The sequence below is a fragment of the Cygnus atratus genome, chromosome 6 (assembly GCF_013377495.2).
Source record: "Cygnus atratus isolate AKBS03 ecotype Queensland, Australia chromosome 6, CAtr_DNAZoo_HiC_assembly, whole genome shotgun sequence".
NCBI lineage: Eukaryota > Metazoa > Chordata > Aves > Anseriformes > Anatidae > Cygnus > Cygnus atratus.
The window spans coordinates 10,603,658-10,619,427 of NC_066367.1; the positions used below are offsets into that span (position 1 = coordinate 10,603,658).

At 40.9% G+C, this 15,770-nt stretch overlaps 2 protein-coding genes across 7 annotated transcripts in view; one reads left to right on the plus strand and one right to left on the minus strand.

Annotated features, from left to right (window-relative positions):
• Positions 1-5,892: 5,892 nt before the first annotated feature.
• Positions 5,893-8,420, minus strand: LOC118259196 (UDP-glucuronosyltransferase 1A8-like). The gene is made up of 2 exons (XM_035568548.1): positions 7,566-8,420; positions 5,893-5,952 (listed from the first exon to the last, which is right to left on the minus strand). Exons 1-2 carry the CDS (start codon positions 8,418-8,420, stop codon positions 5,893-5,895), a joined length of 915 nt encoding a protein of 304 aa, XP_035424441.1.
• Positions 8,421-10,236: 1,816 nt separating this feature from the next.
• The window catches only part of USP40 (ubiquitin specific peptidase 40), a 42,011-nt gene continuing 36,477 nt past the window's right edge, over positions 10,237-15,770 (plus strand). For 4 of the 6 annotated variants that reach the window (XR_004782185.2, XR_007708488.1, XM_035570163.2 and 1 more), the window contains exons 1-6: positions 10,237-10,350; positions 12,285-12,501; positions 13,024-13,091; positions 14,065-14,178; positions 14,721-14,885; positions 15,427-15,573. Coding sequence is in view for 4 of the 6 variants with exons in the window: in XM_035570163.2 (XP_035426056.1) it covers positions 12,303-12,501; positions 13,024-13,091; positions 14,065-14,178; positions 14,721-14,885; positions 15,427-15,573 (693 nt within the window). In the remaining 2 variants the exon portion in view is untranslated. The remainder of the gene's footprint in view (positions 10,351-12,284; positions 12,502-13,023; positions 13,092-14,064; positions 14,179-14,720; positions 14,886-15,426; positions 15,574-15,770) is intronic. The other 2 variants (XM_050711625.1, XM_035570173.2) reach the window with 2 other exon arrangements.

A 15,770-nucleotide genomic window follows, 5' to 3' on the forward strand; every position in this document is an offset into this window, starting at 1 on the left:
TGGTATAACAATTTGATCCTCCAGGGCATTCAAGGCTCTGCATTGCTGGTGTTTCTTTCTTTTATCTGCATTTTCTGCCTGCATATTTCCAAATCTTGTGCTTTAACCTTATTGGAAACTTACCTTCAAAAAGAACAGCCAGTTCCATCACCTGCACTACCCCTGCATCAGCAGCTTAAGACAAAAGAGTAACTTAATGCGAATTTTCAAACAGCTCAGGAGAAGCTGATACACAGACACAGACCCGCTGCTCATAACCATTGCAAAGGCTGTCAGATGGGCTCTAGAAGAAGGTGTAACCAATCTAGACTCTGACAGATGAAGAGAGGCAGTCACACACTTCCTTGGTGGAGCCTTTGGGAACATGCCAGAGGGAAGGGATGCCATCCAGAGGGCCCTGGGCAGGCCTGAGAGGTGGGCCCTTGTAAACCTTCTATCCAGTGGCCCAGCTTTAATGGGAAGACAGATCCTCTCTTGATTAAATTACCCAGGAACTCACAGTTGGGCCCGGGGGTTTGAATCCCCTCACAGGGAGGCACAAGCCAGAGTTCACCTTGCCTGAGGGAGATCTGATTGCTGGGCCATTATAAAAAAATGCCTGGTGATAATACGCCAGCTCTGACTAGGATGGTGCGGACCCCTTGTTTTGCTGGCATTCACTGCTTTCCTCTGTGCCCTCAGGGCTTTTCTGGAGGAATGTTTTGTCTCTACGCAATTAAAAGCAATGCCAGACCAAAGACCAAAAACTGTGGAAGAGGTGAGGAAGCAAAAGAAAGAACAGAATAAAACCCAGAGAAATTAAAGGCAAACCATTTTAATAAGACACAGAGTACAACAGACAAATAAAGGTTGAAGTTCTTAGATTAGCACAGATTCAGCTGGGGTCAGATCTAAGCCAAATAATTGGTATTCAGAAAACTTGAAACAAGAACATAACTTGGTAGGTTTACATGTGTTTGCTGTTCATTATCCAGTAGCAAAGGGCACTGGTGTCACTTGCAGGTTTGAATGCTCTGCTGCTCATTACTGACTCCACTTGTATTTGCGGAAGAACACCTCGGAGAATTTACAAGAAAAGAGAACTCAAAGTGCAAAAGCTGTGTGCCAGCTCTTGGCAGTAGGCGGAAAGTCTTCCCCACTGCATGCAGAGGGACAGAAATTAAACACGTCTTAAGCTTGGATCACCCATGACTGCAGATTTGTCTTCTTCTTATGAGTCTCTCTCACAATACGCAGGCTCTTGTGCGTCACAGACAAAACATTGGGTTACCCCAGGGTGTCTTTTTGAGCTGGCAAGGAATATTGCAGCAATGGAGCAGTGCTGCAAGGGCATGCAAATAGCTTTGAGGACTTGAGACTGATCGGACTCACACTGCCCTGAGCCATAATCATGTTAAGAAATTAAGGTGCAGTTGAGTTTACCGTTCACCCTGTGATTGCTTCAGCTGGAAGAGGTGTTAATAACACCAGGACAGACTGGCTGCAATGTGGATTCCTTCTCATCTAAGCAGCAAACAGTGAGTGGCACTTAGGGAAGAAGCAATCTAGAGGTGTTGTTTCACCTACTCAATTTGTTTTCCTGTTGTTAGATGAGATTGCTTACACCCTTATGCTCTGGGTTTTGCAAGCAGTAAAAAGTTGTTCGAACACCTGAGTTTGAGGACAGCACAATTTGATTTCCCAGGTTTTTGGATGATGGATAGGGCTTCTAGATTTTCTCAGAAGGAATCCTTGTGTAATTGAACCCAGTCCTTTTTCGATGCTCAAGTGTCATGGCAAAAGGATTACAGTAGCTTGGTAGCTGCTAGCATGAACCTCCCTGATTTCCTCCCTTTCATAGCTATGGACATACACTGTTATTCACCTGCACAGAATGAGGAAGTATGGCTAGCATGACTTCAGAGGGATAACAACTCATCGAACTGCAAGTTGGGAAGTAATTTTAAGTCTTCGCAGTAGCAAGAAGCAGCAGGCAGCTAAGGAAACCACAGAACACAGATCGTTTTTAGGGCAGCCCTCTTCTAAGCAGTAAATAGAGATCATATGAAAATGACAGTATATGATCCTGAAATTATTGACTGTATCCTAACAGAAAGATAAGTTATTTTTAAGGCTGCCCAGGTAACTGTAATTGGAACATTTCCTGATTTTTGTAGAGCAATGTGTTTGATGTTTGTAAATTTAATACACTTAGAACATTTCTCGATTTTTGCGCTTAGACCTCTGTCAAATATTTTTACCTTTACATGCACCTTTAGAAGCATATTAGAGAAGGCTAACTTGACCAGAAGACAAACTTGCCATGGGAAGGGAAACAAAGGCAGTAGTTCCATTTGATATGAAGGAATTTTTGTAGAAAGAAGTGTTTTCTAGCCTCCTTCTATATCTTTTCTTTGAAATATGGGAAGCACAGTGATGTGGACAAGAACAGACTGAAGAGGACAGTGAGATGAACACTTTAGTTAGACTAACCATTTCAGGCTGATGCATGCTGTGCAATGAAGATGCACAATGCACGGCAGTTAATTTTTTCCCCCCACAAGTAGTACTGCTTTTATTTGCCTGATGTGTATTTTGCCATTGCAATGTAAGGCAGATGAGCAGTGTGGCTAGTTTTAAAGGTGTTCAACAACTTTACAAATACTGGCACGATATAAGAGTGCTCTGAAATGTCAGTAAGCTCATCAACACCTTGAATATTGCACCAGAAGATGAGCCTATTATTTGGTTCATGAACAGAGTGATGATTGCTACCTCAGTGCTGAAAATGAAGAGTTGCCCTGTGCCTGTACTACATCACCTACCCATGTTAGAAAAGTAATGGTACCCTCAGACATGTGAGTCCCTTCTGAGGACACACAGTGACATTTGGGTTGTGCAGGTTTTGAAAAGCGTGTCTCTGCGTACCAGGTATGTCTGTGTGTTGCGGTACTGCTTACTGTATTCTTTGACTTTTTGCCAAAGTCTTTGAATTCCACTTCAATTGCATATTTCAAAGGACCAGTTAGAAATGTCTCCTTATCAGAGCTTCTCAGATGCTGCTGGCTCTGGCAAGAGGGTTTCGGAACAGGGCCTGTTTTCTTAATCCCTTTGCTGGAGGGACAAAACACAGCACCTTTGTTCAGTTATACTTCTGCTTTACTGGAGCAACTATCTTTTTGAATCAGTTTATTTTACTATTTTAAGTTGACCAGTTGTTTAAATAAGTAATTGGTGGTTTGGGTTAAAAAGCTAGAAACTTCTTTGAAAGGTTGCTATAGCTTACATCTCTGAACTTTGTTTTATCAATTTACACAAACTTTGTGAACTGCCTCAAAAAAAAATGAAGCTTTGCATTTGCTTTGGTTACAAATGAGATACTCATCAGAGTGTCTCTGGACACACAGTGAGAGTTCATTTCTGGTCTCCCTAATGAGGGAACACTTATCACAACAACCTTCAGGTACTTCAGGAGTCAATATGATGCTGGCATAGGACCTCTGCCCAGTTGAGATACCAGGTCTGTTTTCTGCAAGCCTTGTATTAAACCTCCATGACATTGGGACTTGGCAACTGGATTTATATGTCTGTTAATGAATATGTAATTGATACTGAAACAGATGGCAATGTAAATTGCAAGACAAGAGGAAACACAGCCTGAGGCAGCTAGTTATCTTAGTCAATGAATAAATGCAGTTTGTGTTTCCCCAGGCATAGTCTTGTGGTCAGATGTTGAGGGAGCAAAGGCTCTACCACTCCGCCTTAGATGAGAGTATTTCAGGATGATGTTTATGGCTCAGGAGGGTCAGGGAATTTGGAATTTAATTCCCAGCTCTGTGCTGCATATGACACATTTGCCCAGTTCTGTGAAAACTTGAGCTCCTCAGCAATGCCTTCAGCTCCTGAACAGGTACTCCGTCAGGCAGTGTCAAATGTGGCACAAAGGAGCCCTCTTCTGGAACTGGGTGACAACACCAGATATTTCTGCCTGTGGAAAACTATGGAAAGTGTTGTAACGGAAAGGTCTGTGGCTTAAGCTACTCTTCTAAGAAAAGAAACCTCATTTTGAACCACTGATCCACTGATTTAGAAAAGAAAGCTGCACTCCAGGAGTGCTTTACTCATCAGAAGCCATCAGTGCCAGCCTGTCCTTTCTTGTAACTTTGCTTCTTTATAGACATACTTCCAAATCTGACATTGAAATAGAAAATGTATTTTTGACCTACAGAAGATAAAATGTATTTCAGAGTGATCAAAAAATTGCCAGGGAAACAGGAGATCCATGTCATTATCCTACAGGTGGTTATTAAGGTACAGCAGCACCGAGGGGAAAACCTGAGAGAGAGCCCAAGGAAGCAAGGGAGCTGTGAGTGGCACTGCCCTCCGGCTGGATGCTTGCATTGCCTCCTGCCACACATCCCCAGCCACAAAGAGGCTGGCTGCAGATGCAGTAAACTTGAGAGTGTTGTAATCCTAAACAGCCCTGCTTGCTCACTTCACTGCAAGATAAGCAGCCTCTTAGCTCAGGGAGTTCATGTCGGGCCACCTACAGGCAGGTCTAAGCCTGTGACTGTCACTGTGCCACTCTGATAGAACTACAAATGCCTGGATTTGCTAAAGGACAAAGTGACAATGCCTAGCCAAGCACCACCACCATTCTCTTGGATGCAAAGGCCTATGAATCTAATGATTCTCCTGCACAAAACCTGGATAATTACAGCTGCAGCCCATCAGAACCTGCAGAATGATTCCTAGAGCTGTTTCCTGGTGTAAACCACTCAGAGATCCTCTCCCAAATGGCATGGATAGGAGTAAAGCACAATTAGCAACTGTTGCTCCACACAAGAGCATCAAAAGAGAGCATGAAAGCCACCATGAATAGGACACTCTGTCATTTTCTTCTTACTGAACAGACTCCTGCAGGGAGAAAATATCACCCTGGCAGTGTAGTACTGAGCTGTTACAGACTGCTAGAACATGAAGTGGGACAGGCTGTCGCTGCAGAGCCTTACAGAAGTTCACCTGCCCAGCTCTTCTTCTCTTGTGTAAAGCACTGGATATATTTCCAGTGCGTCGTCTACATAGTGGTTTGTAGATCATCAGCAAGCGCATTTTGTGCCCATTCTGCCTGAGCTTTTCCAATACTGGACTCATGCTAAGCCAGTGGCTTTCACCTTAGACAGTTCTAGAAGTATCCCACTGATGTAAAAGCTCAGGGAACATCATAAAAAGCACCTACGTAGCAAGCCAATGAAGAAATAAGACAACTAATGTCTTCTAGGCCTGTATGGAACCCCAAAGAAAATCCCAAGAAAACTCTTCAAGAAGGGAAGTTCAGGAGCAGGTCTTATCACCCGAAGTCAATCATTCACAGGGTTGGTTTCGTTATAATTAATAGTTATCATAAGAGCTCTGGGCACAGTGCTGAGCTTATTGCTTAACCACGTAAATGATTTCCAAATCTCATATTGGATCTCAGTTTGGCATGCAAAATAAATTGACAGCCTGACACTGGACATCAAGTAATGCTGAGGAATGCTGTAAGAAAGCAGCAATAATCTGCATGCAGAGCAGCCTCCCAGCCACCAGCAATAAGTGGCTCAGAGAGCTCTTGAAACAAACTGTATTGTTGACATTGAATATTGTTTATATTGTCTTTGTTCTGGCTTTATATTACACATCTCTACGTTTTTTTTTCTTTTTTTCTTTTTTTTTTTTTCATGAACTTGTCTATTCCCTTGTTGAACTCCTGTAACTTTTTTCCATCTATAATGGCCACTGTCAAGGCATTTCAAAGCTTGCCTATACATGGGAAGAAAAATCACCTTCCTGTCTTTGCTCTGAAACCATTAAATCAATACCTGATTTTTACAAGCATCCCCTAGTTTTTGCCCGACAAGAAACATAGAACAATCATTCTTCACACATCTTGCCCATGTCATTCACAATTTCTGAGACCTTTGTTCTATAGATCTGTTTTTTCGATCACAAAATAGATCTTGCTCAAACCTTTTACCAGCCCTCTCACCTTCTTCTGTACTTTTGCAGTTCTACCATATTTCCTCTGAGATGAGGGGTCAGACAATATTCAGAATGAAAGTATGCCATGGACTTATTGAGTAGCTCGGAGAGCTTTTCCCTTTTCTTCTTTTTCCCTTTCTTTACTAGTCATTCTAACCTTTTGTTTTCCTATCTGTTGAGCAATGGGCTACCAGGTTTCAGAGAGCCATCTGTTTTTATCACATGACTATATTTATGAACAAAGATGATTAACCTAGAGTTTACAACTGTGTATAGTTAGGCAGACGTTTTTCACCCATGTGACTCCCTTTGCATATTTACACTTCACTACCTTATGGTCTTGCTGGTGGGTAGTTCTGAGTGAAATAGGAGCGATTCTTCTGTTCTCTGTAGAAAATGTAGGTAGAAAAGCCAGAGTGAAGTTAGGAGGAATACACAAGGTTTTTAAAGATGCAGAACATATGATTTCCACTCAATGACAAACATCAGTATGAAGACAGGAGACGGCAGGTATAAAATAAAGGCAGGATGGTTCTACCCCTTTGGAAAGCAGCAAGCTACAATGTGTTTGCAGCTCTGAGACCTTCAGGATATAAAAGCATATAGAAGACTAATGTCACACAATCAGAAAGAACATGCCATGGTACCTCTTAAATCTAAAACTACTAAGTGCCACTCTCTCGAGTTTAACACTAGAGAATGTCTGCAGTCAGCTTATTTTTTATTTGCCTAAGAGCGGTTCAGTGGAGTCTGTGTAAGCCCATCAGAGAATATAAAAGAAGGAAAAAAATAGAAAAAAATCAACTCAAAGATACTGTAGTGCAATCATGTAGTGATATTGTGTGACCACAATTCAGAAGTGAGGAAGTAATTTCACGGCAATATAATATGTGCCTGGTAAGAAATATATGGTGCTATTAATTGTTTTTAACTTTCTAGATTAGCTTTAAAAATCCCACAGAACGGTTCTTATAAATGTCAAGAAACACATAATAAAAACATCCCTGATTTTGCATATGTGCTTCACAAAATACGCTATTTTAGAATAATTCTTTCAATTTCAGCTTGAGATTTATGTTTCACCATGATGTACAAACAGAATTAACATAGACTGCCAGTTAGGAAACCGTATGTTATGAAAATATAACCAAAGCAAATTAACTGACTTTTCTGAGCCTAGAATTAATGGCAACAGCAACAACAAAAGACTCTCAAAGCATGGTCTTTGGGGTTTTAGTCAGACGAAAGAAATATATGCCAGAATTCATGATAGTGAAACCAAAATTGCATCAGACTGAAGAATAAAATAAATATTCACTGAGGACGGTAGCTGGCTGATGAAGTCCATTTTTTGTTGGACTTGTCAGAAAATCTTTACTAATTCAAATAACAGTCATCTGCCTCCATCAAGATAAAGCCATTTCAGCCTCTGGAAAGCAACTGGCAAAAACCAGATGTATTAAATCATTACCAAATAAATAAATAAATTCAAGAGCACTAAACCCCCATAAGCCATGTAATTACATTTCTTTGGAAAATGTATAATTTGGAGAAAAAGAACATACCTTAGACAGTGGTTTACTCTGAGCACAGTTTACACCTCCTATGAAGACCATATTGGGCATCACCGGTCTGACATACTCAAACACAAAGTCGTATCTCAGTAGCCAAATAGAAGCACCATTCAGCATGTCTACCAGGGATACCTCTCTTTGAAGAATTTCAGAGGAAAACTTTAATCCATCTGTATAGAAAGCATTACAGTACACAAGCTCCAGGAGTGCAATCAATGCATTTTCCACTCTCTGGAAAAATGTCATGTTGTCTGAGTTGAATGTAAACAGTCTTGGGACATACGACAGAGGGCTTGGGCACTTTGATGCTTCATAGTGTAGATTGCAAGGAAATCCTCTCATGAAGAACACATATGGAATAGAAAGGTAATTAGCAACTGTTGCTCCACACAAAGCAATAGGGTCTGTTAGGAGAGCATCAAAGCCACTTTGATTCAAGTACTGCATTATTTCTGTGCTGCTGAAAAGGTTCTTGCACTGAACAAAGAATATTCGGAAAGTGTGTTTTGAGATGTTGTAGAGTGCCAGAGCATTCAGTGGGAAAGGCTGGCCACTCAGGTGAACACTTAAAAACTCTTCAAAGGAATTATCCAGGTCTTCTAATGTGTAATCCACTGGGTATGTTTTCACAGTGTATGACTGTCCCTTTCCCATCTGCCAGCTTACTTCTGGTATAAGCACCACCACTTCATGTCCTCTCTCCTTGAGCTTGAGAACTAGCTGCTTCATGCTCAGCCAGTGGCTTCCATCCATGGGCACCACCAGCAGTTTCCCTCCTTCGGAGAGGCCAGGAATGAAAAGGATACAAATCCAGGCAGCAAGCAGATAGCAGAGCCGAAAAGTCATTTTCCTGTGGTCAGAGTAGTGACTGCGAAAGCGTCTTCTTCTTCAGGCTGTAGCTTGAAGATGCTTTTGGAGGAAGTGGATGGATTTATCTGCTGAGTTGTGCTGCCTTGTCATTATCTTCTAGTTAATGATTTACTGCTTTGATCTGGGCTCAGCTATGGATGAGATCTGTTGTTGCATTTTTTTTTTTAATTGCCAAAAAAGCCAAATGCAGTGAGTGACCTTTTCCTCTGCTGAGTCATTGGAGTGCTTCAGCATTTAACAGAGAACTAGCTCCTCAACATCCTAATCAGATTTCTTAAGACTTCCCTCTTTATCACTCTTGTGTCTTGTCTTACCACTTAGACAGGGCCAAGCAAGGCGAGTCTGGTGAGAACAACTCCAATAACACAGTAACGAATGAAAACAGCTTCAACACATGTCATTACAGTTGGAGTTACAGATGTTCAGAGAATCTCTCTGAAGACAGAACAGGAGAACCTTAGGATAAGAGGAAAGGGCAGACGAACCACGATTTTTCAGCTAGCAGGAAATAGAGTATCCCTCCCACAGCATACAGTAACACCAAGAGACATTGAGAAGGGCTGACCTGGCATCTGAAGCAGATTTGGAGCTATCAGCGCCTAAACAATTGGATGCCTAAATGGCACTGTGATGTGGAAAAATAATGAAACATAGGATATTTAGAACCACAGGTCCATAGAATATCCTGTGTTTGAAGGGACCCACAAGGATCATCAAGTCCAACTCCTGGCTCCACACATAACCACCCAAAAATCAGACCCTATGTTTGAGAGTGTTGTCCAAATGCCTCTTGAACTGCGGCAGCTCAGTGCCGTGACCAAATCCGTGGGGAGCCTGTCCCAGTGCCCAACCACCCTCTGGGTCCAGAACCTTTTTGTGACACCCAGCCTGAAGCATACCTGTCATTCCCTCAGGTCCTCTTAGAAGCACAACTGAGATGCAGAAGCAGTATTTCTCTCCCTTCCATACCACTGTCTATGCAATGATCTTAATTATGTAGAGCTTTCTGCATGTTTTTCCTGTCAGTCTTTTAACTTCTTTTTCCTACCTTACCAACGTCTGGAACTTTTTCCTTGTGTAGTGAAGCTACAGAGTAAGTGGCAGAAAGCATTTTTCTTTTAGGCACTTGATAACTTTTCAGAAAACAAAATCTTTGGACTTTAGAGCTGGGGGAATTTTACCTTTCATCTGGGTGGAAGCGTAAGGAAAAAAACGGGTGAGTAATAACTAAAACAAGCTACTACTTCTACATTTATGCAAAATACACTTTAAAATGATCCTTTGAAGTATGAGAAGTTCAATAAACAACATTTTCTCTTGAAAATGTTTTAGTAATGGCACCCCCAGTTTGCTGAAGAGGCGTAAGTGAAGGTGTCCTGCCCTCCCTGAAGCCTGGGCCTCCTCTTGGGCCCCTTCAGTGCCAGGATGAGTGTCGTCCCAGCTTTGCAAAACATGTAGTGGGGAAGGCAGGGGGTGCTTAATGAGAACGGAGGGGGTGCTTAATGAGGAAGGAAGGCAGAGGGTGCTTAATGGGGAAGGAAGGCAGGGGGTGCAGAGGCGAGCTCAGGACAAGTAAAGTTAATCAGTATCTCAGGAGAGCTTCCGAGCATTTGCGAGCACGCCACTATCTCCCTCGGTTGGCTTAATTATCTGGCGAAGGTTTGTTTATGAGTTAAACTTTGCCGGGTTCAAGGCAGTGCAAGGCAACTGCTGACTAACACGGACACCCCATCATGGCCGCCTGCAGGAAAACTACAGCCCCCAGCAGGCCTTGCGGCGAGGCCGCGCCTCCCGGCGTGCCTCGCGCGGCGCCCAAACAAATATGGCAGCGGCGGCGGCGGTGGGGCGGCGGCCAGGGGCTTGGGGGAGGATCTGAGCGTGTGTTCAGGCGAGGAAAGTAAGCAAAGTAAGCATCCCGATCTTGGTGTGCTTAAACGGTAACGTGCAGCATGGCTAAGCGAAGGGTGAGAGGCTGGAGGGAGCTCGAAGCTCGGCAGTTATGTCCTGAAGCGTGGGAGGTGGGATCCAGGTGTTGGACGTGTGCTCAGGGCAGAAAAACCTATTGGGATGAGAATGAGATGGTTTGTTTCCTGACTGGAGCTCCTTCTTAGTGAACCCAACCGCATAGTTTTATTTTGTGGTGGGTCTTAAGTGTATATGTATTATGTGAAGTGCTAAAGAAACATTACAGAAACATTGAGTGAATGTTTCCATGCTGCTCAGAGCATAGCCTTTTGCTTAAAAAGTGCCCTGCTGTGAGAAGGACTAAAAATGCTTCATGTAATGCTATTTAATAAAAAGAGTTTTGGCAGGTACCTGAAGAACGAACAGCTGGTTGAATGAGAAGCCATAAACCACAACTGGATTTTCAAAAGGTGTTCACCAAGGTTTGCTGCTGATGGCTATTGAAGAAATTAAGCTGACCCAGGAGAAGAAGAATGTTGTTGCTTGATTAAATAATCAGCTAAATGATAGGAAACAAAAGATGAACCCTTGCAGGGAGGAGTGAGGGTTGTTACTTTGTGCCTTTTCTAGGGCCTGTTTCGTAGGGTTCAGCATGTAAACTCAGGGAACCACTGTGAAGTCAGGTGGTTAACTTTTCTTGTGAAGCTAGCTGGTATGTTGTGGTATAGTCAAGTCTCAGTAGTGAAATTTTCAAGTCTTTAAGCTACCAAACAGCTGAATGATGCAATAGCTGATAGCATCGATTGTAGGTGAGTCAAAAGAGATGCATCATGGGGCAGAGACAGACAACAATTGCGTACATATACTATTTATGGAAACTGTATAGTGGCAGGGTTTGAAGTGAATGTACAGGAACGAAACCTTGGGATGATAAAGACTTCTTTAAAGGCAGCTCAATGCACAGCCATCGCACAAGAAGAACAAAATAGTACACTGTAATTTAGGTATAGAAACCCATGGTTTCTACCCATCTTGAATACTGCATGCAGATGTGGTCCCCCCCATGTCAAAAAGTGTAAGGGCATCAGTGGAGGTTGATAAAGATAATTGAAGATGGGGGGAGAGGTTCAGTTGTAGGAATGCATATGTCACTATAGGGACTTTTGTCTGGAGGTGACACCTGAGTGGAATATGGTAAAGAAGGTGAAGGTAGGCACAGGAATTCACTGCTTCAATATAGCTCACTGTTTATTCACTTCTAAAACAAGTATTACAACATACCACATGGAACTATGGGGTGGCAGGTACAAACAGGAGCTAGTTGGGAATCTTGGTACATCCTGAAAGATCACAGGGCTATGGAACAGGACTGGTAAAAAGAAGCACCAGTTTGTTGCCATTGAGTTTCTGACTTTCAATATCTGGAAGTGAAGAAAATGTTTCGGTAAAATATTGCTCTATATTTACTGGTTTATTAAGTTCTTCCCACCTGAACCGACCAATAATAGAGACAGATGTTTTGCATAGATGGATTTGTTGAGACCCAGCATGGGCGTTTTGACAAATTTTGGGGGCCTTACTAAGTTTTCCTGCAGGTAAGTGGAACACTAGTTAATTACAGGTGTTGAGAAGGACCTAATTTTTTTTTGTATGCATATGTCTGCTGATGAAAAATTGAAATGTGACAAATTTGATTTTAGTTAGAAGTGTTTTCAGACCTGTGTGAAGATAAACGCTTTTACTTGAGCCTTTTTGTCACATTAGTGCATATCTCTGTATGGATCTGACACTCCTTTTTAAAGTGAACAGAATATGAAAGAGAACAGTATAAGCAATTTCTTGATTCGGGACTGAAAGGTTCATCACCTGAGGATTTGAAGAAGGTGGATTCAGTTACATTTTTTATGTTAAATTGATTATTTTGTGTTTTTATAGGACTGTTTTGTCTTCACAATGTTTGGGGACTTATTTGAAGAGGATTTTTCCTTTATTTCAAACAATCATTGTGGAAAAGGGAAGAAATCAAAGCCCAGAGATTCTGAGCCTCCAGCTCCCAGAGACTTCACCAACCTAAGCGGTATCAAAAATCAAGGTGGGACCTGCTACCTCAATTCCCTTCTGCAGACGCTGCTTTTCACACCCGAATTTAGAGGTACTGTGTTCAAAATCTTCTTAAAGTAATGTTGGAATTGATATCTTGCAGTGACTTGCATTTCTAATTATTTGTTAAAGAAGCACCACAAACACAGATAGTTTTCATGAACAGTTTTCACTTCAGTTTAAATAAGTTATTACAGGATACTCAGAGTTTTATCTCTTAAATTGGTATTGCCACTTCCATGCAAATTATAAATAATGTATGTGTTATATCTTCTTAGAGGTAGCCATTTACTGCTAGTGTAAATAAGAGGGTATTGCTGTTCATTTTTGATGTAAATACTACAATTTTTGAAAAAAAGTATATTTTGCCATTTAAACACCTCCATGCTTAGGGGTACTTTATAGCTCAAACCAGTTGTAAAGATGAATGATGTTGAGATACGTTGTTTAATGTCTTAATCTGACCAAAAGAAAACAAACAAACAAACAACCATGATACTTGACACTTAAGATAAAATGTCTCAAGAGAAGACATCTTTTTTTCTTAAATAGGAATTTTTCTTTACAATTACAGAGGCACTGTTCTCGCTAGGACCTGAAGAGCTTGGAACTCTGGATGATATCAATAAACCAGATGCAAAGGTATTTAAAACTTTCCTGTCACTGAGTGTTGATTCATGTGGATTGAAACACTATTCTGAAATCTCTCATGAGGATGAATGAAAGTCTAACTTAGATACTGGAAGACAGTTTGGTTGGCTGACACTCATTTTTGCACACTAGATGCAAGTTTTCAGTGCTGTAAGCCTGTCTTTCAGAAGCAAGATGTTGAGCTTGTTTCTGCTGAATTTGATAGTAGAGATTCTTTTGTGTTCAGGAAAAGGAAAACCAATCCCAAAGTTTATACAATGCTTTTTTGTACTTTCTATGCTGTAACTAAAGCTACAGTGCTATGACTTATTTTTTCACCAATTAAAAAAAAAAAGTATGCGGACTAGATGACTGCATTGAGGCTCCGAAGGTTTAACAGCCCAACCATACACAGGATGTTACGGGACTGGAATTTATTATTTATTTTAAGAGTGCGTACTAATGCTGACTACAGAATTTCATTCTTTAGCTCTTGGGCTGAAGCTGGTTGCTTAGAAACATTTTATCTTTGTGAATCAAAGATAAATATAGGCAGCTGATCAAGCTTGTGGACATTAACCCCTCTCTTTCCACCTCATTATCCCTTTTTTTTTTTTTTACTGATCAAGGAGTAGCTCATAAGTCAATGTCTTGATGTCTTGTAACAAGTTCTTAAGGTTTAGGATTATGAAAAATAGGACATAATGTTGTCATTGTGTACTTTGAGTTAATTTTAAGCTGCACAGTTTTGCTTTATCACAAAACTTACGTTCCATGACTGTATTGAGTAAGGGGAGGCATTGTACAGTTCTGGGAACCGCTGTTGGCAGAAGTTTTGGTGAGAGTCAAGTAACCTGATTTATGAAAGCCTTAGACAATGGTGGCTTGTTACAAGATTTTTAATAAATTAGTTTTATTTTTAAATCAAAATGATTGGTTTAAAGACTTTCTGATCTGCTGGGTATATTTTGTTTTATATTTCTAGGTTCGAATAATTCCACTGCAACTTCAACGGTTATTTGCTCAGCTTCTGCTCTTAGACCAGCAGGCTGCGTCTACGACAGACCTTACTGAGAGCTTTGGGTGGAACAGCAATGAGGTACAAACGGGCACCTGTGTCACCATCGATACTGAATTTTGACATGGAAAAAATTTCTTAGAATATTTCAGGCTGTGGAGATAGCAGTTGATTAGGTCAACTGTTTTATACTATTGTACCTCCGCAGGAAGGATGTCTTAATTGTTCTCAGTGAGCAACAGGATAAATTCTTCCATTAGATACAGTTTCAATAGCTTTCATTTGTTTCCCTTTGTTTTTACAGGAACATTTTTTCCAGCAGTAACTAAGGTGCTTGTCCTTTATGTACTTAAATTTCTACCTAAATTGTTACTGTGTAACTCTGCTTAGAGTTCAGTGGAAACCTACATAGGTGAAAGTGTCTCATGTGGGGTGCATTTTATTTTATATACTTGTAGCTACTACAAAAAGCATAAGTTAAGAATAATAAATTTCTTTTGGGGTAGTAAATACATAGGTAACAATTGAGGCAGCTCTCTGCCACACTTAATGTAAGTTGTTTTTTAAGCAATAAGCATAGCAGATGGCACTTCTTATTTCTTCAAGTTTTTTTTATCATGCAGGAAATGAGGCAGCACGATGTGCAGGAATTAAATCGGATTCTGTTTAGTGCTTTGGAGACTTCCCTTGTGGGGACTTCGGGTCATGACCTTATTAATCGATTGTACCATGGAACTGTTGTCAACCAGATTGTTTGTAAAGAATGCAAGAATATCAGTGAGAGACAGGTAAAGCTGGAGGATATTCCAGGATAGGTTTCTGTTCGGTCTTTTGAAGATGCTTAAAATGTTTTTTCCCCAACTCAAAAAAAAAAAAAAAGACTACTTTCTAAAGTGTCACTAGTAGTCTACTTGAATCTGGGCAGTGTATATTGATTAGGGCACTGCGGACTTGCAAACACATGAAAATTATGCATGACTTTGTTGCTAAATCTTGGCTGGCATTTGCTAAACCACCTACATCAAAAAATGACTCACTAGGAAAAAGAAAAAAAAATAGCATTATTAGATCTGTGTTGCAAATGTTGCCTGTAGTAGATAGCAGACAGCTGAACGGTTGGGGTGTAACAACAATAAAACATATCTTTACATTGTTATACTGCTCCTTGTAATTAAAAAATTAAAATCTAGGGTGTATGTTCTTTCCCATCAATGATGAAAGCAAAATGAGTGCTCACATCTGCTGCAGCAAATGGGATGAGTATCTTTCTATAATGTACTGTAAACTTACACTACTTACTGTCTCATTTTTTGTTGTATTTCTGCATAGGAAGATTTCTTAGACCTAACAGTGGCAGTAAAAGGTGTAGCTGGCTTGGAGGAGGCCCTGTGGAACATGTATGTGGAAGAAGAATGCTTTGAAAATGAGAACTTGTATCGATGCGGAGCCTGTGATAAACTTGTTGAAGCTTCAAAGGTAATGCGTTAGGTCGCTCAGTATTTGATTTGCTAACAATTAGAAACTTCACTTACATGTGCGTCCACCCCGTAACCCTGAGATAAAAAATCTGCACCTTTCTTGTTGTATACCACCAGATTAGAATACCAAAAACGGACCTGCATGTTAAAGCTCAGCAGCTATGTCATCAAAAGCTTATGTGACTCATTTCTTGA